Source organism: Furipterus horrens, unplaced genomic scaffold, assembly GCF_987537825.1.
Source record: "Furipterus horrens unplaced genomic scaffold, mFurHor1.1.pri manual_scaffold_2, whole genome shotgun sequence".
Lineage (NCBI taxonomy): Eukaryota > Metazoa > Chordata > Mammalia > Chiroptera > Furipteridae > Furipterus > Furipterus horrens.
In genome coordinates this window covers 154,857,288-154,882,016 of record NW_028327172.1, presented here as the reverse complement: position 1 = coordinate 154,882,016, position 24,729 = coordinate 154,857,288, and the positions used below count along the sequence as shown (strand labels likewise).

Genomic DNA, 24,729 nt, shown 5'->3' with positions numbered 1-24,729 from the left:
GAGACCTGAATCCCAGTGGGGACACTGTACCTGCTTTGCAGTGAGATGACCTATCATCATTTATAAGCAGCGCATCATGAGAAAAAATATAAGTGATGAAATTAGAAAGATCTGGGTTCAAATACCAGCTGTTTCTTTCCTTGCTTTGTTCCCCATTCAGAGTAAAACTAGAGGTGACAATACATCTTTTACACGTATGTTGTGAAGACTACAGGGCTGGCATGTTTTACTTAACACATGTGGAAGTGTAATACTATTCACTCGGTGAATAATGGATCCAACTCCCATTCAACAGTTTTCATTAGAATTTGGTGTGCATGATTGAAATCTATCTTGTACAAAGGCAAGTTAGTTATTAACTTACCAAACACTAATAGGCCCAGAGAATGCAAGTATACGTGTATATTCCAAAGTAGTATAAATGTAGGAAAACAAAATTCAAAATAGAACCACACTTAGCCTGAACCAACAGCTTACAATGTTTTTTCTCAGTGTACCAAAAGGACACAACCCAATCCAGGTGACAGTAGCTTGATACAGCAGCAATAGAGGAAGAGCATGCATACAATTTGCAAAGCTCTTAGGTATTGCCTCCTCGTGATACATGTTCCCCTCTAACCTACATCCCAACCCCTAGAGCCCGCCTCCAGTCTGGGGTGAGAATCACACCTTTCACAATAATTAAGGCAAAATACTGAATTTATTTGGTTAATCTGATCAATCACATTGGATAAAAGTGTTGGTTTCATTTGCATGATGTAAAAAAATACTTTCGGTAGGAATCATCACATACTTTACAATGTGAAAAATATATATATATATAAGAAAGAGTCATGAAGGCATTTGATATAAAACATACACAGTATGCTATTTTAATATACAAATGCTTAAAATAGTCGTAAGAAGTACAAAAGTAGCATCATTAAGAACTGACAAAGTTTCCATTTTTCATAAAGGTCACATTCTCATCCTTCGGGATGTACAGAAATTATGTGATTTACACAGTTTTATCCACATTCAAAACATCATGTTTTAAATGTTTTAAGCATAGCATGTACAGTACAAAATGTTTCCATAGGAACACAACAGAACCCATCACTAGTGGCCTGCTGTCAGGTGGCTCCTCACTAACCAGTGAGCCACTTTCAAGACACTAGTTCAGCTTATTGCTACAATATTCAAGTTGCTCTATTCACCCAAAATATAATGACTTTAATTTAAACTAGAATCTACTGACAAAGGCTCAGAGAGTTAGCACATAATATATACTGATATATACAAAACAACTATTCTGAGTTAAATGAAGTTTCCATACTTAAGTTAAAACCAAGAATAGTAATTTTAGGCTAATATATTATTCTTATATTTTTAAAATTTTGAGCAAAGTGCACAGTGAGTGAAATCAGTCACCAGAAATGATCCTTCTAGGCATGCTTAACTTCCTCCCCTTCAGTCACACCACCTGAGAAATGAGAACCTTTAGACCTGGTGGATGCCAGGGCAGCTCCACAAATCAAACACATAGGAGCCATGTTGGAGTCACATTCATGAGTCATGGGAGCTCACACTGCCAGCTAATAAGTTGTGTAATCCACTAGACAGCCCCTGTGCAGAGTCAGCAGAATTGGCTTCCAGGAGATAAAAGCTGAGTCTTAATTTAGAGCAAATGATGTCATCAATCAGCCATATTCTAATGTTGGTGGACCCCGGACAAGGTTGAAATAGCCAGCCAGGGCTCCAAGGTCTATGTAGAGAGAACGCTGTCTCTTTAGCATCTCAGATTCATCAGTGCTTCCTGTGCATGAAGAATCTGAAAAGGGAAACATTGAAAAAATAAATAACCAGGAAACGTGTTCAGTACTAAACACATGTTCCTTCTGCAAAAAAAAAAAAAAAGAAAGAAAAAATAGAAAAAAAGGTTGAGCCTTATGAAACAGCATTCAAACCCTAGTTTTACTAAAGAGCTACAGAATTGAACACCATACGGGAATTTATGTAATATGTCATACACAAGAGAGTTCAAAAAAGATTCAATGACAGCAAGAAATTAGCTAGAAATCCTTGTATATTTTCCAACATCCCAGATGGTTCTCTTTAAATATGGAGAAGTCAGACAAGAAGCACAGAAATGCAAACAAGCATTCCAGGCCTGACATCTGGGTTTGGACCTAAGTGGATTAAGAATGCCACAGATTTTAAAAACAAAAATAGAAACCCCTCCCAAGTATATTCTATGTTCTGGGAATATGTGCTGATTTTCCTTAATGGGAAAGATGCATAGCTGTTTAAGCACAGGAAGACAGAAATGCAGATTAACTTCAAACTCAACATTTTATCTGGGCAGACCAGTGCGTAATGTTTCTAAGCGAGGACAGGCATGATATTTCAAAGCAAGGACTGTCGTGGCTTTTACCAGAACTGCACTTGACAGAGCCCTACTCTTTACCAACAGCAAAACTGTCATGCTCAGTTTGCTTTTGAAGGCAAATGCTATTCTCTGTTGCATAAAAGCAAGTCAAAAGCAATACTCAATGACCGTGTTACCTACATTCGCACTAAAAACCTGTTATAACTTGCTGGTAAATTAGCCATTTAAAAAAATGCTTTTGCTAACATTCTTGCTGAAATTTCTCAAAGAACTTACAGCACTCAAGAAGTCACTCAATGTTATTTTCCCCAAGTGCTTTCACACTCAGCGGTGTGATGTAGACAGAAAAAGAAGGGAAGCAGGGGCAGAGCGCACAGCAGGGTGTCCGTACCTGCAATGTTCTCTGGAAGTTCCAACTCCTTTCTACTCAGCAGCCTCTTCCGCTCAAAGAGGGCAGAGTCTAGACTCTGACAGCGCGGCTGGTCCTCTCTGGGCGGGTTCAGGGCCTCATGTTTTAGTAGGTCTGCTGCTCTGGGGCGGTGATTGGGGTTCCTCTCCAGGGCAGCCTCCATCAGCTCCCTCATGCCAGGACTGCAGTCGTCTGCAATATCCTCTAACGGAGGGGCCTGCTTGTGGATCTAGAAACAAAATAGCCCTCTTTGCATCAGTATAAGGAAAACGTCTGCTCAAGAGGAAAAGTACTCTAGTAACAGGACCTGGATAATCATTAGTCTCCCACCTCATGCCCTGCAGCAAAAACAGTTCAAATCATGAAACAAGTTACCCTTTAATTTCCTAAAAACTCAGTGTAGAGGTACATGCTAGGTTTGAATAAACACTGACAGCTTTACATCTCAACAGTGGCCCAAGGGTCACCAGGCCGTAATGGGGAAGTATCTGCTCCTGCACCTCCCATCAATACAATGGGAGCTGCATGTTTCATTACGGGCCAAGCTGCTATTGGGATCTATAATCTAATACTTTCTTTTAGGTATTCAAAGAATATATACAACTGCTTTGGCTCAAAGATTTATGCTACTCTGAGGCTACCAAGTAGCATTTTATTATTACATATCTAACAGAATAGCATATAATTAATGTCCAACATACATTTTAGTAAGTTTCTTCTAAAATAGCAATGCCTTCTTTGCGAGAATGGGGCTTCCTCAATGTGGGAAGAACTTTCAGCTGCCTCTCATGGGTCACTAGTGCACCACCATCCCACTCAGGAAGGAGAGTTTTCCTGAGCAGGTGGAATTCCGCCCCCTCAGTCCTGGCGGACCCCCACTTACAATGTACAGGTAGGAGGGATAGGCTGAGCGAGGGTAGCGCTTCACCCAGGGTGGGGTGCCCGTCTGCATGTGGATGAGCGTGGCCCCCAGGCTGTAGATGTCTGCTTTGGTTGAATGGCCCCTGCACAGGATCACTTCTGGGCTCATGTAAATCTGAAAAAGCAGCAGGAGACATCAGTGTGACTGCCCTCATTTGTCTGGGTTTCCATTTCCCCAATCCAGCTCTGGAAGCTGGCTCACCAACTGATACCACATTTATTGCACCTTCATCCCTGCTATGTTCCTGTCAGCTAAGGTAAGTAACAGCCAGCCACCTGGGATCCCCACTCATCAAAGTCGGCAAAGCACTGATGTATGTTTATTGTTTCTGCTAAAACACCAGTTACTTCCATATTTAAATGGCCTCCACAAATATTCTCCTTCACCTCATGTTTGTCCCTAAATTGCCCAACCTCTAATTATCTGCAGTAATAAAAGTGGCAGAAGTCTACATGTATTAACTCTGATCACTTGAAAAAAAAGAACTTTAAAAAGGGCAATGCTGTAAAAGCGATCCTAATTAGTCATTTCTATGAACTATTTATTCCTACTCCCAGGCAGCCCAGCAACTAAATATTCAAGGCTATGTTAATACTGTGTAAGTTCAATTTCATTTCATGGGTCTCTGCTTGAAAAGTAGGGCTAGATTTAGAAATAGTTTTTCTAAGAAGTGTTTGTTTCTACACTTAAAAAAAAAGAGAAGAGAGAAAACCCTGGTGCCCCATGATCTGTATTTATGGCTGGCCCAGACATATCTTAATTAACAATATTTTGCTTTAAGAAATTTTATACTGGCTGTTATTTGACTATTGAGAAGGAGGTGAGTGTTCCCAGAATATATTTCAGAGTAAACAAGTACAGAACTAGCTTACAGAAACTGGGGAAATTGCCCAGTTTCCCCATCTAAAAATCCTGCTTAACTACTTCCTACAACACACTTCTGGGCTGGCTTGCTTTTCCTCTCTTTCTCTCTCTCTCAGCAAACTGGCCAAACCAAGCTTCCCGTTCTCAAACTTCGCCTGAAGCAAAAACTGATCCTGAATATAATCACACAGTAATGCAGTGGGTAGGATTAACTGTCAGTAGCAGATGCCCACTCCTTCCCCCCAATAGAAGGGTTAGGCAATGGGGCTCTGCAGGCTCTATGTGACTACAAACGGCAGTGTCCTGTCCACCTGGCGACCTGGCTGCTACCCCTCAGGCAGATCACCCAGAGCTACAGGGCTCAAAGGCTCAGAGCTCCTGATTCCTCAAGTTCTGCAAGAGCCAGGGCAGCAAGTCATTGTGTTCATGGATTCTGCAGGCTGGCTGACTACAGACACGAAGGCCTAGGTGAGGCTCTGAGAGTGGCATACCCTCAGGCAGGAGCACTGGTACAGGGAACCTAGGTGTCATGCCAGGGGTCAAGGCCCTCACCTCTCAGCACATTTATTAGAAAGGGAAAGACTGCGTGTCTATGTGTGTGTCTGCACATGTGATGATTACATGTTAACTTACATAAAGACCAAACACTGAATCAGAAGAAAATAAACATTTTAAAAAGTGCCATACTATAAAAGTGATCCTAATTAGCTACCCGCATTATTTATTTTTTCTCTGCATCATGTAATTAAAAAACAATAGACACCAGATTAATCCTGTATACAGGGGTGGAAAAAAGTAAGTTTACAGCTGTAATACTAATAAATAATACAATAACTAATAAATGATAATACAAGAATAAACTCTGTTTCAAGCATTCACAACTATAAACCTACTTTTGCGCCCCCGCCAAATGTATTATGTAGTTACAATATAGTCTTCTGAATGTAAATGCAGGGAAAGAGAGAGAGAGAGAGAGAGAGAGAGAGAGAGAGAGAGAGAGAAGTATCAAACACAGGTGACTAGTGTCTGCACTGATGAGCTATACTGCAAGAATCAAAAACCATCTACAGCTATGAAATAGTCAAGTGAAAAAGTTCGAACACAAAGCAAATCTGCATGGTCGACTTTGACTCACTGCATCTTATTTGCTCTTTAAGTGTGAGAAGTAAAAACAAGCTTGCTGAAAGTTTTCACTGGTGACTTCACAGCCCTGCTCATGATCAACTTCCAGCTCCTGAGTACCACATAGATAGTAAATGCAGGTTGATTTGAAGAGAGTTTATAGCTATAAACACTAAACACTAAACACTAAAAGTTAGTTTAAGCAATTTACATTTGGTAAAAATAACTTAATCCATATATTATTCAAGAGTAAATATTATATGATCATCTCATACTCGAGCATACATCTTTTTCTGCTAGAGAATCCCAGAAAGGGCATGTCTTCCTCCAGACATTGCAAAATGTTCAATCTGATCATACTGCCAGGAAGAAAAAAGGTATTTTCCATCTTAAATACCAAATAGTTTATTTCTCAATCTGGCTCCAGGAAAAATTATAGAGTGTCACGTATCTGAACCTCTGGTTAATGCCAAAATATGCTGAACATTTTCCAAAAAAAAAAAAAAAAGTCATAAGCATTGAGTCTTATTAGATTTTGTGCTTTGGTGAAGTATTCTCAAGATCCGGTGCTAAAGCATTAAAAAAAAAAAAAAAAGTCTACAGTTTTCTCTTCTCAATATTATTCTGCTCAAAGATGACTATCAAGGATCCTCTCTCAAGTATTTTCCAGAATAACTTTATTAATATCAGTAAAAACAAGGATTTCTTCTGCTGCCCAGGAGTCTTTGCTTTGTGAGTTAAGAAAAGGCTTACAGCTCTGACTGGTGTGGCTCAGTTGATTTGGCATCATCATGCAAAGTAAAACATTGCAGGCTTGATTCCTGGTCAGGGCACATGCCTGGGTTGTGGGCCTGGTCCCCAGTTGGGGCACATGGGAGAGACAAATGATCGATGTTTCCCTCCCTCTCTTTCTCCCTCCCTTCCCCTTGCTCTAAAAATAAATAAATAAAATCTTTTAAAAGGAAAACGGCTCACAGAATCTTGTTTAAAATAAAGGTTTGGTTTTTTTTTTTTTTTTTTGCATTGCAGCTGAATTCAGTGCAATTGATAAGTCTACCAGCTAGACTAAGGGTTGTTATTTGGTTGAACACTGAGACTGATGTGATAAACCTGAGGCAAAGTGCCTCTCTCCATTTTCTGGGGGCACTTCCAGTAGAGAGAAGGGTATGGGGCTGGCAGGCTGATAGTTAAGCACCCACCATAGTGGAATGGGTGAGGGAGGCAGCTACTACACCCACCTACTTTCCTCCCCATTTGTATCCCGCATTGTCCACTGTAGTCAACTATGAACTAAACTGTTGCTCTGTTGATGATTCAGGTAAATTTAACACAGCTCCTTCCATCAAAGAGTTAGGACTACTGAAGTACCACCGAGGGCATGATTCGTGCTGGCCTTGTCCCATGTTCCAGCCCTGGCCTTACAATAGTCTGCCATCTAGCAGATGCTCAACAGACACTCGCCATATGAAGCTTAATAATGTGAATGTTAAATTAAGTATGTTTTTGAAAATCCAGGAATGTATTTCCTTAAATCTCATTTAGATTCAGGAAAGTTTTGTTTTGCTTTGTTTTCCTTCCCAAATAAAAATATTATAACTAGATCATATCTTCAATAAAATTTATTTATGCTGTAATAAACAGGTTTATTATAAGATCCCTAGGATTAAAGATGGGCCTAAAGTGTTGTCAGTTGTCAATAAATATTATTAACGACCATAAAAATTGTGGCTGTAAATGACCCAAAACAGCATTATTAAACTAAGAATATACATATTAGTTATATTATAAATTTATACTGTGATTAGATATTAGACTTTAGACTCAGAAAAAACTGGATTCAAGTTCCAGATCTAGCTGAGAAGTTCAAGTTTTAGGTGAGAAGCCTTGGGCATTTTATTTTAACCTCTTCAATCTTGTTTCCTTATTGTAAAATGGGAATCATAATAGTACTTGCCTGTAACAGTTGTGGTAATCCTGGTAAATACAACAGTATTTACCAATAAGAGGATTTTAGTGAGGATTAAAAAATATAATTCATTTAAAGTGCTAAAATGAGCACTTGGCACAAAGCAAGTACTCATTAAATATGTTCCAATGATAATAAAAATTTAATGCAATGGGTTTTCTCCCTTTCTTTGTCCTTTCTGCAGTAATACTAGAACATTTTTTATTTTTACTCTTTAAAATATTGACCATTCTTATGGGAATATAATTATACCTCTGTTCCACGGAGGTCCTTAGGAAAATAGATGTCTTCAGTCATTTGAACACTTAGGCCAAAATCCACCAAAACAGCTTTTGTGGACATGAAAACAATGTTGCTAGCTATAAAAAGAAGAACATTTTTAGTATAAAATTGTCTATATAATGCATAAATAAAATGAAATAATTATCTAAAACAGCAAGTCCCCAAAACAAAATAAAAATATAATCTAAAACAGCGAGTTCCAAATCAGAAGACTGAAAAGCTTTCCCCGCTGAAATGGGTGTAATATATTCAAAAAAGGAGGTTGAGAATGTAGATGAGATCACTTAAGAACTGTCAAGAATACAGCCAATGTAGATATAAATATAATTGTAGTCACTAACAATATTCAAGATACAACAGCCTAGACATGGAAACTACCTAAGTGTCCATTGATGACTAAATGGATAAGGAAAATGTGTGTGTGTGTGTGTGATGGAATATTATTCAGCCATAAAAAAGAAGGAATTCTTGCCATTTGGGCATTATGTTATGTGAAATAAGTTGGAGAAAGACAAATACTCTATGATCTCACTTACATGTGGAATCTAAAAATACCGAACTCATAAAAATGGAACAGATTGGTGGCTGCCAGAGCCAGTGGGTGGGGAAAATAGGTGAATGTGGTCAAAAGGGTAAAAATTTCAGTTCTAACATGAATCAGTTCTGGATGACACACACAACATCATGACTATAGTTAACAATACCATATTTTATATGGGAAAGTTGCTAAAAGAGTAGCTTTTAAAAGTTCTCACCACCAAAAAAAAAAAATTATAACTATGTAAGGTGATGAATATTAGTTAACCTAATTGTGGTAATCACTTTACAATATATACATACATCAAATCATTACATTGTACATCTTAAACTTATACAATGCTATATATCAATTATATCTCAATTAAGCTAGAAAAAATACTATAATGAATAGCTTGAGTTTCAAATTCTATAATATAAGCATACTATTATAAAGTCACTTTCTAAAACAAAAAAGTAAAATATCCATTTTTTTTTTCAGTGAAAGTTTTACTAGCCCAATTGATCTTTAGGTAGTAAGGGTCCATAGTGGGTTTCTCTTGCGCAGTTCTTCAACACCTCTTACTCCTAGAAGGCAGTCAGTGAAGGCTTGTTGAATAAACTATTGCCAAATAGATGTTCAAAATTTAAAAGCTATTTGTTTCTCAAAAAGATGTGGCTGTATGTGTGTGTGTTTAAGTAAATTAGTATTTTAAAAGTCCTTAATAGGTATGTGGCTCTAATCTCTTCCACTATTGGATAGGTACCCTTCCTTATATGTTGAAAGTTCTAGTGACCCCTCTTGATTCTAAAAGATGTTTCAGAAGCACAGAGGAGAAAAGTGCCAAGTGCTCCAAGGGAGCTGTGCTCCCTGCCACTGAGGATCTTTAGATAGAAGGAAATCATCCATTGCCTCCTGTCTAACCAGTCTCTTTAAGCCATAAAGGTACATATCCAAAAATAACTCACGTTTAATATCATGGTGAATCACTTTCTTTGAGTGTAGAAAATCAAGTCCCTTGAGAACATGCTTTGTCACCCAAATAATTTCAAATTCTCTCATTGGTCCACAGCTCTCCAGTTTCTCCAGAACGGACCCGCCCTCACCGGCTTCCATGAAGAGATGGACAGTTTCACCCCATAGGACTGCGCCATATAACTCAGCAATGTTCTCATGCCGAAAACAAGCTTGGATTTCCACATCAGATGGCTTAAATTGATCTACTGGGATCTAAAACACAAAAATACCAGTAAGATTCTAAACAACCCCCAGACAATGCAAGTTCCACACCCATGGATACAGAAGGCCAACTAAAGGACATAAGCTTCTGAGGCTTTTGGTATCTTTGGGGTTTCCTGAAACCAGTTCCACTCAGAGACCAAGGGATGACTGTAATTTAGGTCAACCCATAAAACAGAAGACAAATAAATGCCCTTGAGATGCCCTGATCTGTATAAAAATAGTTAAAATAATGTTGTCTTCAGATCTGCCTTTCCATTGTGTCAGCTTTAGATAAACAATCCAAAATAAGAAAATTAAAAAGCAAAAGAAGGTATAAATTATTATTTTCATTTAGAATGTAGAAATCCAACCAAAGAATATTTATGGTTAAATCAAGAGAAAATTTCTCACTTATTATAGATGTAATTTCTAAAAACACTTAGGTTTTAGGTCATTCTTCAGTATTTCTTGTCATGAAATAACATGCCTTTGGTTCCACAGCTCATACTCTAATAGTGCATTTAAAATAAGCACTGGGCCCTGGCTAGTGTGGCTCAGTTGGCTGGAGCTTTGTCCCACAAACTGAAGGGTCACAGGTTTGATTCCTGGTCAGGGCAAATGTCTAGGTTGCAGGTTCAGTCCCTGGCTGGGGAGTGTATAAGAGGTAACTGATTGATGTTTCCCTCCTTCTCTTTCTCCCTCCCTTCTCTCTCTCTCTCTCTCTAATCAATAAGCATATCCTCAGGGGAATATAGAAAAAAAGTCATTAATAAAGAAAGGAGCAAATTTTTCAGCATAGATATGAAATGTCTCCAAAACATAGTGTTAGATGAAAAAAACAAGATGAAGAAGTACATATATTATTTTCCCATTTGCAAAGAAAAAAGAAAAATTAAACTGTATGTCCACAGAGACTTTCTGGAAGGATTATATAAGAACTCATTAACAGTAGTTCCCTCAATGAAAGGGATCTCATTCTTCAACCTATGTTCTTTTGAATCTGTCTGGGGTTGGTAATCATCTTATAATGTTTTCCTTTTTTAAGAAAAAATATAGCTTAAAAATCAAACATAAGTACTAAAGGAAAACAAGCTATTTCCCTATGCCTTTTACGATGAAACTGAAACAAAGGACACTTTGGTTCTAAGAGCTTTATAAAAATGTCACCAAGTTTGTTTTTTTTTTAAAGACTGTGAACATGTCTCCTCTAAACGGAAGCTTAAAGTGGCTTATTATGACACCTATTCTTTTTCTTCTAATAGCAGATACCAGTAGTCCCTCTCTATATCGTGGTTCACTTATCATGGCCTCACTGTATCGCGGGATTTTTAAAAATATTATATTTAATTATTTATCGTGGATTTCTGGCTATATCGCGGGATTTTGCAGTACTGTATGCATATGTTGCTGAAGTTATGTAGGTTTAATAAGAGTGTAGAATAAATGTAAGGTTCCTACTTTGTGGGGGGGTTTAGAACATTAATACCAGCGATAAGTGAGGGAATACTGTAGTTACTAAATCTTCATGAAGGAACAAACAAAGCCAACATATCACTGATCTTTTAAATATGACAATAGGACTGAGATGATATTCAACAATTATTTTTTATTTTATTTTTATTAAATCAAATGCACTTAAAAATGTTTTAAAGTAAAACAGACATACATAAAAGTTTAAAGCTGGTTAAGTATCAAAACTCAATGAATTATCAGCTGAACATAACCCATGTACCCACTGTCTAGATGAAGAAATAGAACTCTATTAGCACCCAGAGACCCCTCCAGACCCCTTCTACTCACTGCCCCTCAAGGAGGCCCACTAACCTGACTGCCAACAGCATGGATTTTGTTAGCCTGTTTTTGGCCTTTATATAAGTACAATCTCATACTGTAGATCTTATTTTGTGTCTGGCTGTTTTAGTTCAACATAAAAGATTCATTTACATTACTATTATGGTAAATCATTTATTTTCTTGGGACTATTACAAATAGTGCTGCCATGAATTTCAGTATGTAGCTTTTGGTGATCATGTGCACATGCCTATTTAGTGTACCAGCAGGAGTGGAATTGCTGAGTCATTGGGCTTGTGCATGTTCAACTTAGGTAGATTCTGTAAAACATATTTCCAAAGTGGAGGCACTTCAACAATGATTGGTTAATAAGAAAAGATGGGATTGTTTCAAGAACTGGTCTCTTTAAATTCAACCCTTTTCCAATTTCTGCCTCCCTGCCCGGCCCCTCCCCAGTGGGTAGGACTAAAGGAGCAACACAAGGCTTTGCTCCTACAGCAGCGTGCCCTCCACAAGAGGGATGGCATTACATGACATTATCCAAACTGGTGCTAAATTAGCCAGCGTTTTCTTTCTTTCTTCTTCTTTTTTTTAATCATGGCAAACTAGATTAAAATCAGTTGTGCACTGTGACAGATTTAGGGGCTGAACAGCCCCAGGTAGCAAGCAAATCCATTAAACACAGATGCTTTTGGACAGGGCAGCCTTAGACAAGATCCAGTCAAAGGGTAACAACTTCTGAGTAATGCAAATAAACAAACCAATCTTACAACCCCAAACATGCAAGGCGCATTGTCTAGTTATAGAGTACGTACCAGTTTACATGCCATTCTTTTCTTAGTCTTTATATCTTGTGCTAAGTACACTTTCCCAAAGGCTCCCCGAGGAATGAAATCAGAGCCAATATTCCTGTAAGTCAGCTTCCAGGGGATGAGGAGAACGTCAGAGTCTATCTGGTAGCGTCCATTTTGGGGAGTGATTACCTACAACAAATAAAAATGCAGGAGAGTGAGAATTCCAGCAAAATCCTTTTCTAGACACACCCTCTAAAAACTGGTTACTTTAGATTGCATTCCTACACGCAGGGTTTGAAATTAGTGCCACTGTGTGTAATCATAACAGTGTAGAGAGACTATATTTAGTTTCGGCAAGACAGAGAAAGCATGTAACAGAAACACATCCATTCCTGGTCAGACCTGATCAGATTTCCACCTACTCAGGAGTCATTAATTGCCAAGTAGAACTTAAAAATGATTTATCCAAGAGAGCCTAACTACTGTGACCAAGAGGCTGAAAATAAAGATTGCATGAATATAAACTGTGCCTGCAAGGTGACTTGCTTCCAATGAGACTGTGCTAACCTGTTAGTCTGCATAGCTATTACTCACACATGATGCACCCAGAGAGAGTGTGGAAATAAACTGATGGTCATGGAGGATTCTGGAAAACAATGTGTTATGCCAGAGCTATGAGTTGACAGTTCTACCTAATTAAGTGAGGGCAGAATTATTTCTCAGCTCCTTACTCACTTAATATTTATTGAGTACATAATATTTGCCAGGCATTGTGTTTGATGCTGGGGAGGCAGCTGCACATAAGAGACAGATGACCCCTGACCTCCAAGAGTTCGGGAGCAAGCATTCAGAACAGGAGAGTTCAAAACCAGTCCACTCAAACACTAAGGGATGTATTCTGATAGCAGTGTGGGTTATAAGTGGATGCATTTGTCAAAACTCATCAAATTGTACATTTAAGATCGGTGTATTTTACTGCATATAAGATCTATCTCAGTTTTTAAACAGTAAAATATTAAAAAGAGAAATAATTAAAATCAAAACAAATAATAAAGTAGTCCACAAGAGATATGACATGGAGTACAGGCCTAAAAAATGTTTAAAGTGTTCTTCCAAGGGATAAGGTGTCACAAAAATACAAGTTTTTCCTAAGTGTAACTAGATTATGAATTTGGGAAGTATGGAATTATCAGAGCAGCATCAAGTTATTTCAAGTACAGATGAAGCAAAAGGGGGCTGCCGACCACATGAGAAAAACCCCTGATTCATGCAGAGATGCAGGGGGCTCCTCACAGGCCTCTGCTCTGGGAATGGTTCTAGTAACCGTAAGGATTATTCACCCAGCCTCCACTATTGCTAATCTTAGCTGCATACTCCATGAACAGATGTGCTATTAGTCAGGGAATGAAACAGAATAACTCTACTACTTAGAAGTGTGAAGTCACTTCATTGAAAAATTAAATATTTACTGAGCACTGCCTCTGTGCAGGATCCTGTGCAGAGCCCCAAAGCGAAAATGACTAAGGACAGACCATAGGCCTGACTTGTTTGAAATATGACCTCCTTCCCAGAAGTGTGTCATCTCAGGTTACTGGAGGCTTCTTTTTACAGATAAGAACGTGATGAATCTAGTCCCCTTCCACATTTAGACAACCATGCTTGCCGCATTCAACTGTACTTGAATATCACCTTTCTTTTTTTAAAAAAGGTATATATTTATATATGTTTATTTGCCTTTGTTATTAAACATTTACAGATCCAATTTCACTGTAGCCTCTCAGCTACCCACTTAGTGTTCAACTCACTTTCATGAAAACTTTTCTTTAACCAAAATTTGTTATAATCCAGTTTGACCCAGTGTCCTCTTATTCTGTCCAAGAGGATGAAGCATAATAATAGCAGTCATACAGTGAGTGCTAATTATCGACCAGGCACTAGACTCAGTATCTTACGCATTATCTCATTGAAGTCTCACAACAGTCCTACGGGTAAGAGCTATTTTTATCTCCTTTTTTACAGGTGAGAAACTGGCTTCAGAGGTTAAGTAACTCGCAAGTCAGTGACAGAGTCAGGATTCAAACTCAGAGCTGTCTGACCCCCAAGCCACCACACTGTTCTCTGGAAAAGAGCCTTTTATCTTCCAGGAAGCTATAATTAAATCTAAGCTATGATCAAAACCCAGTTATTAAAAGCCTATGTTTACATGTCACTGAGCACACCTTAGCATTCTCCACTTTGGATCAAATCTTGCAAGTGCCTTCACCCTTATTTCACAATCTGCTAGATGCAGGGGATTCCCTCTGAATGCCCCACAAGTTCTCCAAGGCCACCTTCGATGACGGGCCCTGGTATACAGGTGACAAGCCACTTTGCAGTTTTGTGCAGCCCCTGGTTTTCCCCTCGCCCTAGACCTTCCCTATGTGAATGTGAGATGCTTTTTTTCCCCTTCTTCTTTCTAGGGGCCCTACCAAAGAATCTTGTGGCTCTCTGTGCTGCTTGCCTCTGCCAATTCTTCAGCTGCAAGTGTAGACATTCTATGCTTTTGATCTCCTCATCCAGATTACTGTCATGGGTCTTAGATGATGCTGGGCCATAAGCAGTGCTTCAGAATAATCCTTAGGTATTTCAGTGAAAATAAATTTCATGAGAGACCTCTGTCATGTGGCTGCTATGACATGGATGAGTCTTTGGGACCCATTAAAAGAGCCAATTATTTAGAACAGAGGCACAGCTGGCCCTGTCTTACTCTGGTCGCACCACAAAGGGCCCACCATGTTCCCAGCTACATGACGGGCACTGCCGGAACTGCGTTCAGTGGGAGCCCAGGTGATGATGAAAGCTACCACTACAATACCTGAGAAGCGGTAGACACAATGAGACGTGTTTGTGAGAGGAGAGAAGATGTGGGGAACATACAATTTTCAAAATATTGCCAGGGCTGTCACAAGGAAGGAGAGTTAACAATTATGTACAACAAATACCGCAATGGTTTGTGTTCTTTCAACACTCACTATGTGTAAATAGGTCACGTGCCTTCTTCATTCGTTTTAACAACAACATTATGGATTAAGTGCTATCATGTTACCCATTTTGCAGATGAGTAAATGGAGGCACAGAGGGGTGTGCTAACTACCCCAAGGTCACACAGCTAATCCATCTTAGAGCTGAGATACATACATAAGCACTTTAATTCACGGGCCCACAGTCTTCCTCATTACTCATCCCATATACCTTTTGATGGCCAAAGAGTAGAAATAGGACTAAGAGGATTCTGAGATGGATTTTAGTTTTATTGAAGGAAGGAAGGAAGGAAGGAAGGAAGGAAGGAAGGAAGGACTAACTTACAATCAGAATTGGTGAAATATGAAATTAAATGTCCCACTACATGATGAACTCTTCATCGCAACTCCAGCAACTACTGGCGATGATGAGTGGGGTGATTTCAGCATCAGACAGAAGGTGGTTTGACTCGGTATCTTTAAGGTTTTTCCAGCGCTGAGAAGCCAGGACCCCATGACTAACCCGAGGAACAGCTGCAGCATCTCACACCCACAGCTAGGAGTGAGCCCTCCAGGCCCTTCAGCTCCTCACATCATCACCAGAGTCAAGTGTTTGGAACCCATTTCAGGTTATTCATCCCAGATCAGGTTATGAGTTGTCTAGGTTATAAATAGCTTGTAGAGCACTATTACAAAAAACAACCCCAGCGCTAGTCTCCTAAAGTTTCTTCCCCAGGTCCTGCTGGAAGTTGGTGGAATCTTTATGAAATATTTTTAGGAAAAGAGCACACACCTGCAGACACATGCAGACCACAATTTAACATGGCTGTGCTTCAGGATATTTTTGCAATTCCTGTTCCTCCACCCTAGTCAACAAATTAACTCCACAGGCATTGCTATGCCTGGTTGCCTGGAACACACCATGTCTCCACGCCTCCAGGCCTTTGCATGTGCTCTTCTCTTCAGCTGGAACACACTGCTCCCCATCCCCTTCATCTGGCTGACTCTAAAGCATAACTTAGGTATCAATTCCCCTTGGAAGCCTCTCTGACAATCTCCTGGCCGCCCTACCTCCCACCTCATGGCTGTGTGAGGTACTCTGCCTAACCAACCCCACAGCAATCAGGGCATAGTTGTAATGGGAAGCACCACATAGCATTGTAATTGCCTGTTTACTTGCCTCTTGCAATCCCCAGGCAGTAAGCTACCAGAAGGCACAAACCGTTCAGTACTATATCCCCAGCGTCTGAAAAAGCACCTAATACACTGTGGCTGCCCCAGCTACGTAGAACTAAATGAACGGTGAACACTTGAATGAAAGCGTTCGGTCCAAACGTAGATACATTTATAATAGACTTTATCATGGAATCAAACTGTTTGGTAGATAATTAGCTGCTGTTTTGTAAAAGCAGAGGGACAGAGCAGCAAATGAAGCCCGAAAGAGAAAAGTTTTGAGAGGGCATTAGGGGGAAGGCCATGGGAAGAGAGAGGTTTTGACCACAGGATGGTTCCAAGGAGACCATGATGTGAGGATGAAAGGAAGCTAAAAAGCAGATCCTGCCTCCCGTACCATTTTGTCTCAGACTAGCTATGCTCAGGAATGGAAAGTCACATTTCCCATGTCATTACTCATGAAACACACAGCTGCGAAGGTTACAGCAGTCACAGGCATTTCTCTGATCCTTAAGGGCAGTGACAGGAAAGTCAACCACAGCCCCCAGAGCCATCGAACATTGAGCTGGTTTTCCCAGTGAGGCACAGTCTACTTTCCTGTGGATTTTAAGGTTTTCCTGTTATTCTGTTTGTTTTTAAGTCTTCTTGCTTTATAGTTTACATTCTTTATCATTTTTAAAATAAAAAATCTTTATAAAGTTTTCAAGATCCCTGCCTTATTATTGGGTTGGCCAAAAAAATTGGTTTTTTTTTCCATATGATTGCTCTAGTAATGCTTAGTTATCTTTAGCTTCATTCAAAACATTTTTGTTAAGACTGTATTGTGACAGCTGTCATATCAACGTGCATTTAAAAAAAACTTATCAAAATTGGTGAATTTTTGTGTAGCCATTTTAACATTGAAGAGGAAAGAAAAATAAGCAACATTTTCTGAGTATTATGTTTTATTATTTCAAGACAGATAAAAACACAACTGAAACACAAAAAGAGATTTGTGCAGTGTATGGAGAAGGTGCTGTGACAGATGAATGTGTCAAAAGTGGTTTACAAAGCTTCTTGGTACTATTGATATTTTTCCCAAGTAATTCTTTGTTGTGGGGCTGTCTTTATGCATTAGAAGATATTTAGCAGCATCCCTGGCTTCTACCCACTAGAAGCCAATAGCAGGAGATAGCCAATACGCTCAAAATAGCCAAATCAATAAAGTTATTGATGAAAATAAAAAATGTGTCTTTTAGTTTATGGAAAAAGCTAAATGGACTTTTGGCCAACCCAATATATGTCCTATTCTAAAATTTCCTCCTAAATATGGATATTTTTCATTTACAGAGCACAGACTCAATGAGAGGAATTGACATTCTACCCCTACTCTTTCACTTTCTTTAGATGTCTTAATTTCTCTTCTTTTCTGAATTAGTTTTTAAAACTCCAAAATCTTTAGGAAGCTATTTCTGTGTACTCCTTATAATTTTCCTGAATTCTTTCTGTACATTCCCAATGAAGGTCTATGTCCCATCTCTCACCAATCTGATGGACCAGGTAAAACATACCTAAGTCTCTACAGATTTACATGCTAAGAGTAATTTCTTTATTCTGCATGTTTTCCTTTAAAATGTCCATTTTGACAAATAAATATGTTAGAAAAAATAAATACATAACAAATCATGCTTGTCATTATATATATATATATTTGTTTTTTGAACCAGAGCTCTCCATCTGTTTTAACTAAGAAAGTCAGATATTGCTTCTAGTTCAATGATCAGCAGAAGTAATATTCTCAATGTAAAGTACTTCATCAACTATTAAATACAATTTGGTATACCAGACCAAAATAAGTCATACAACTATGCAAAATATAATCTTCCTCCAAATTGAACTACAGATGAACACAACCAGTTTGTAACAAAATAATTCACTACATAGTTGACCTAAATTACTGTACTGTTTTTAACTAAATGAATATGGTATGCAAAAAAAAACCAAAATAATTAAGGGCTTTGTCCACTCTTTACTGTTCAGCATTGACCTTCTCCCCACATTAGCCATTTTGCCATTCAGATGCATCAAAGGCAAGGGAGTCACTTTCATTCATAAGCATGTTCTGCAGGTTACCACCTACTTCTTTGTTAATTGTTCTTTTTCAAAAATTACATCACCTTTAGCCAGCACCTACAATCACCTCTGACATACTAAGAGACTGGGAGAATGCCAGCCACACCTAAACACAACACCTGATCTACTCTTGTGGCAACAAAGTGTTGTCACAATATTTTGGATTATTTGGATACTTGAGACTAAGCAAATATGTCATTTGTCATCCATACTTTGACAATTAAAGAGAGTGAATCTGTAGATAGCTATTTACTGCCTACACACTACATTTCTACAAAAACTGAATTTAGCCAGTATTGATATTGTGACTTTTCCAGATGTGACAAAGAAAAAAAAAGGTAAGAAAAGAAAATCAGCCTTCAGAAATATTATCTCCCCTCAGATAAAGGAGTCTCATTAAGTCTTTCTCTTCTTCCTAATTGATGAATCAGCTTCTTCAATGAATTATTAAATTAAAATACAGTCTTCTTCATTCTCTATTTGTAGACCTGTTACCTAAATTTTTTAAAAGGAACTTTTAATGAAGGCTCTTTTTGCACCTTTAACATGAAGGTGATTCTTACAGATACTACATTAAAAACAAAACATATCTGGCAGCCAGTCTAAACCAAGTTCAGATGTCACTGTGCATTCAATGAAGCTGCAAGAGTAAAGCTAAACACACAGCACTCAACTGATCAGAAAAAAACATACCATGTTTAATAGAATTCCAGATTCTTGTCGTCGGTGTCCATAAAAACGCTTTGTGGTGTTGGATATATGGTTCGCAAAAGCAAGCAAATCCTCCACGGTTCCATATCTAACTGATGACAACCAAGGCACTTCTTGGCCACTGAGCAGTAGGGACTCTGAACACTCCTCGTTCTGATTGCTGTCTTGACACATCGTCATTAGACTGGGTTCATAAACTGCTGGCTCTTCACTTACATAAAGATTTTCCATAATGTCTATTACATCAGACACATTCAAATGTTCAATTAATAAATCAATTTCTTCTTTATTATCACTTCCAGTGCTCATGTACTCCATTACTGTTGTGCTTTCCAGAGAGTCTGCAAAAGAAAACATAAATATTATGCTCACTATATTTGTATTGGCATTTGAAATCAATGGGAAACTGATGTAAAACAGCAGAGCTTCTATATGCCTTTATTTAAAAAAATTAGAGCTCTGTGTGTGAATTCAAGTTGACAATAAAGAAAGGGACCTTAGATGACCCTTAATTCAGCTCACTCACTTTGCAGAGGGGAAACCTGAGATCCAGACAGCTTACTCCTTACTCACTGAGTAGGTGGCATCAGCCATAGCCACTGAAAACAAACTTTCCCTAAACATAAACAGAAATAAGAGCAGCTCAGGAATTCCAAGAGCTGAGACTCCAGGCCCTTTACAGCTTCCAACCCTGCTGCTCCCCTAAGGCCGCAACACCCCCAGCACAGGTCTCTGTGGCTTTTATGCCTTGGGTGTTAAAGAAAAAGAACTACTTTACCAAATTCAGGAGCTAACCTAGCGAATAAAATTAAGGCCCTGAAGCTAGAAGCATGTGTAACAGATTTTAATTTAAGCAAATTGATTGGGATAATTCTGCTGGAAATGACTTAAACAGCTCATTTAGACTAGGGGAAAGCCACAAATCCTCCTTCTGCCAGTGATGGGTATGAGAAAGGGAAAGAAGATTGATTTAACCTGTTCATCAGCTGGCCTCTCCTGAGACCAAATTTTTTTAATTCTACAAAGCATACACATCTCAAGGTGCCAAGTAAGTTAATTTAACATCCAGGTCAATGACCTTCTAGAAGTTATGGTCTTACAAAGAGGCCAGGAAAACCAAATTTATCAAGGGCAAGACACATGTTAAGGCCAATTAACTACATTAGCTACTACTGTATACAAATCAGGTATACAAATCAGGTGATTCACCTGGGGACCTGTAAATGAGAAAAAGAAGGTAAACCAAGGGTAAAAAATGATGCTCAGGATTTTAGAACAACTCTATTCCAAATAATTAAAGATAAAGAAATTTAAAAGACCTAAAAGAATCTGGAGGCCTGTATGTCTTCTTAAACTATTGTGCTCCTGCATGCACCTTGGAAAGATGTTGCAGGTGCAGAGAGCACAGGCCTTTAACACATTCAACTCTGAGAGCAAAAAGCCACAGGCTTCAATTACCTGGAGCTCCAGTATTAGGCTCCAGGAAATGTCCTACAGGCAACTAACTCACCACTCAAGTCACTGGCCTCATTTGAGAAAAGGACCGGGCAATATACAGATAATGTATTACAGAATTGTACACTTGAAACCTATATTGTCACCCCAATAAATTTAATAAAATTAAAAAAAATTAAATAAATTTTAAAAGTAACAAAAGAAAAGAACCACACAATTCTGTGTTGTCATTAACTTACTTGACATTCATTTTTTTGATGTATGAATTGTGATTCAGGAAAGCAATGTAGCATCCTGCAGTCTGAAGTCCCATCTAGACTCAACGCTGTTTGGGATCAAATCTTGGCCCCTTTTACTGTCTGTATGATCTTGGACTATAGTGCCTTACCCTGTGCACCTCAACTCCCAGACCCGTTCAATGGAATCATATCAGCACCTACCTTATAAGATGACTATGAGGACTAAAGGAGCTCATGTGCTTGGAGCAGTGTCTGGTGCATAGAAAATAAGCTGTGTCATTTGTAAGTGCTATTCTGTGCGTAAAAGACAAAAAGACAGGAGTCAGCCACCTGGCTTTGCAGATATTGCATTAGACCTTTCTTATCTGCAAGTGGGATGTGGCTACCTATTCCCAGCCTTCTTCTTCGAAGCAAAGTTTTAAAGATTGTATCTAAAACAAAGACAAAGAAAAATGGCAGAAACCTATGAAATGTTTTGATGGCTGTCACCACCACAGTTAACATCGCGAGAGAAAAAGAAGCTCCCTCTCAGAGTTCTTATACACTCCTGGAGTCTGTCGAGTTATGAAAGGAATTTCTCAGGTTAAGGGAGGAACATTAGACTTGGGTTTCATGGAGCCATTTAGTTGCAGTTTCTACTTGTAGAACTTACTGAAAAACAGAAGTTAAAACAAAAATAGCCTGATTTAGGACTCCAATGACTGGAAAGTTCCTAGGTTGCTGGACTGACTTATCAAATGGCTGAGTTGAGAGAAAATAAAGTTCCTAACAGTAATGTGACTCAAGAAAGAGGGGTAGAAGTCCATACAGTTTACAGTCAGTCAGCTGATGCAGAGAGGAAAGACAGGTTGCAGTATTCAAGTCACGCAGAAAGGCTCAAGTATTTATATGTAAAACCTAAGTAAGAGGTTAAATACACACAACCCTAAACTTTGCAGTGGGGGCAGGGCGGGACAGGAGGGGGTGGCGGGGGAGGAAGGGAGGACAGGCAGGAGGAGCAGGGGAGGTGGAGGAGTGTAAGACAGACTATCTTCAGAGCCAGGCATAATTCCTTAGCAACGCGAGGCTCCTCTCACGCAAACCAGTGCTCCCTGAGCAACCCTGATGACCACTCTGCCCACTAAGTGCCCCTGCAAAGAGCCTCAGCACTTTCAAGCCTAAATTAAACAGACCATATGCTAAGGATTTGCAGGTTATTCCCGATCATGTGGACTGTGAAGGTATTCTATTTTAACAACCAAGACCTTTCCTGACACGGTTTACCATAAAAAATCCTCATAAAATGCCTACTTAACAAAGTAGATGACTATGCCGCTTTGAGAAATGGAGAGATGGGTAAATACAGTCAAAATGCTTTGCTTCAAATAATTTCAGAAATCATCCATAAAACCACGAGGAAATCCCATTCCTAAACATTAAGGTTATACTCCCTGCTACTGGAATCTCCATAAACAAAAGGGAGCGTTCTTGGCAAATTGGAATGAAAATGGCTAAGGTTACAGGCATCAGCTTCTGCCTAACAAAGAATGATCATTCCTGAATTACTTCCCATTTAAACGATTTTCCTGTTTCCAAAAAGTCCCCAGAATGATGCAGTTAGCTGTGGAGAAGCGCAACCGCTCTGCTTCAAAACCTTCAGATGCTGCAACCATCTAATTTTCCTCATAGGATCAAGTCCCAAAGGGCCATGTGCCCCGACTGTTGCACACAAATTCAGTCCATGAGTTCGGGGCGTCTGCTGGAGCAGATTATATTCTACTCGGCAGATACCTGAGACTTAGGCCACAGATATGTAACGCAGCTGTTTCAGTGTTTCGTTCCCTGTTCTTATCGGGTCGTCCTTTATTCTGAATCAAAATATGTCTTTCCAAAAGTGAAACAGGTAGACACTGTAATGTTTCACTTAAAGACAGCTCTTCCCAGCCAACTTCTGGGATAAACTCCGCGCACTTTTGGGATAAACTCGTGCTGCCTCCCAAGCGTTGTTCTCCGCCCAGAACTAGAAGAATTTCGGGAGTCCTGATATCGCACTACCGCCGGGAAACATCTGTGGAATAACTTTTCGCCTCCTAATATTCTTAGACCAAAAGCCCAGCATTCCTGTTCTGCTATACCCACCCTTTACCGGACTATAAGCATGAAATTAAGTGTCAGCTCTTCAAACTCCTCTCGGCTCCGCCAACTCCCACCCCTACTCCCTTCCTCCAGTTCCTCAAAGTTAAGGGGTCTTTTAGGAGTTTTTGAATTATAAAAGCGCCAGTCCCTTGGGCACTGGCAGCGGAGCCCCCAGCCTCTGAGGTGCACTCACCGGATCTCGGCACGGAGAGTGCAGCCGTCGGGAGGCATGCGCAGTGGAAGGTGCGGTGACACGGGTCCCAGCTTTCCACTCAACTGTCCAGGCCGGCACTGCCGGTACGCAAGGGATCCGGGAAGGAGCAGGAAGGGGGCGGAGTCGCGAGCCTACACCGCGTGAGACCCTTGCGCAAGGTGCTTTCCAGCAGTGCTGGCCGCACAGCGACCCGCGCGGAGGACTGAAGCGCAGCCCCGCGGGGGGCCGGCACGCCCCCAACTTCCACGAGCCTGGGAGTCACCGCCATGCTGGGGGCACCCTCCCTCTCAGGATGAGACCAGCTTGGGTGTCACGGACGACCGAGACCAGAGGATACACCTAAGCCCCTGAGTTCTGTGTTACCTGCTGCCTCCGCTCGTCCCCACAGGCCGGGCGCTCCAGCTACGGCCCCACGACGGCTCGCTGCGAAGCGGTTGGCCGGTCCTCCAGAGCCGTGCGCGCCGGGACCCCGAGGTCCAGCGGGGGCAGAGGCTGGAGCCAGGGCGACCGGCCCCAGAGCGTGGTGCGTCGTCCCGACCGGACCGGACTAACGAGGTCTGGTCGCCCTCGTCGGCCCCTGACTCACAGCGTCTGAGCCGACAGAGGGGTGGCGCAGCGTACACTAGCCACCGCCTCCCCGCCTTTTCCATTTCCCCTTTCTTTCTGTAAACAGAAAGAATTGCGGGGAAGCCGGAGCCCCAGCGCAGGGAAATTCCGTCCTCCCCCCGGCTGCCCTCGGGGCTCCGGGGCGGAGCACAAGACGAAATGGGGGAGGAGCGAGCGTCGTTGGGGGAGGAGCACGCCCTGAGCACTGGAGTGGGGATCGCCACGCCACCTAAGGGCCGGGGACTGTAGTCGGGGGCCTGGGACACTTTGGAGTTTTCCCTCGGACCTGATGACCGGAAAACCTGGTGCAGTTATACAGCTCAAGCGTGCCTCCGCACCCCTTTCCCGTCCCTGGGAAAAGACTGTATTCCCCAACCAGCTCGCGCCCTCGGCGTTACTCCGGTGTCCCGAGCCCAGGTGGGCAGCCCAGGCCCTTTCCCGTGCCACCACGTTCCTGGGGTACAGAAGCGCGCTGCGGGAGGCGCAGTGGCGTCTGGCTTTCTCTAGTCTCGTCCAGATTCCGGTTCAAGTCCACACACATAGAATGCTATTACCCGTGGTCTTAACCAAAGATTTGGTTAAGGCTGCCGCAGGCTGGGCCTGAACCTGGGGGCGAGCACCTAGGGGGGGCGGGGGGGCTGGTGTACTGCGCCAGCAAAGGCTGGTTTGGTTCTTTAACCTGGTTATTTTCTGTCACCGCCCCACCACAAAGTGCGTCAATCGATCTATTCCTCCGAACCCCAGCTGTGAGTCCGGGATTCTGTCCTGCTTGGGAAGAAGATCAAAGATCGTTTATAGTGTTCTTCTTTCTTGCGTGGAAAGCGTTTACTCCAGGTAAAGCCGGAAGAT

General features: G+C 40.7%; 1 protein-coding gene across 1 annotated transcript; it reads right to left on the bottom strand.

Moving 5' to 3' along the window:
- Positions 1 to 895: 895 nt before the first annotated feature.
- MAP3K8 (mitogen-activated protein kinase kinase kinase 8) lies at positions 896 to 23,835 on the bottom strand. The gene is made up of 8 exons (XM_090266675.1): positions 23,638 to 23,835; positions 19,234 to 19,592; positions 12,278 to 12,445; positions 9,419 to 9,680; positions 7,904 to 8,010; positions 3,661 to 3,813; positions 2,760 to 3,006; positions 896 to 1,810 (listed from the first exon to the last, which is right to left on the bottom strand). The coding sequence occupies exons 2-8, from the start codon at positions 19,567 to 19,569 to the stop codon at positions 1,680 to 1,682; spliced, it is 1,404 nt and encodes a 467-aa protein (XP_090122801.1). The 5' UTR covers positions 19,570 to 19,592; positions 23,638 to 23,835; the 3' UTR covers positions 896 to 1,679.
- Between the last annotated feature and the right edge of the window lie 894 nt (positions 23,836 to 24,729).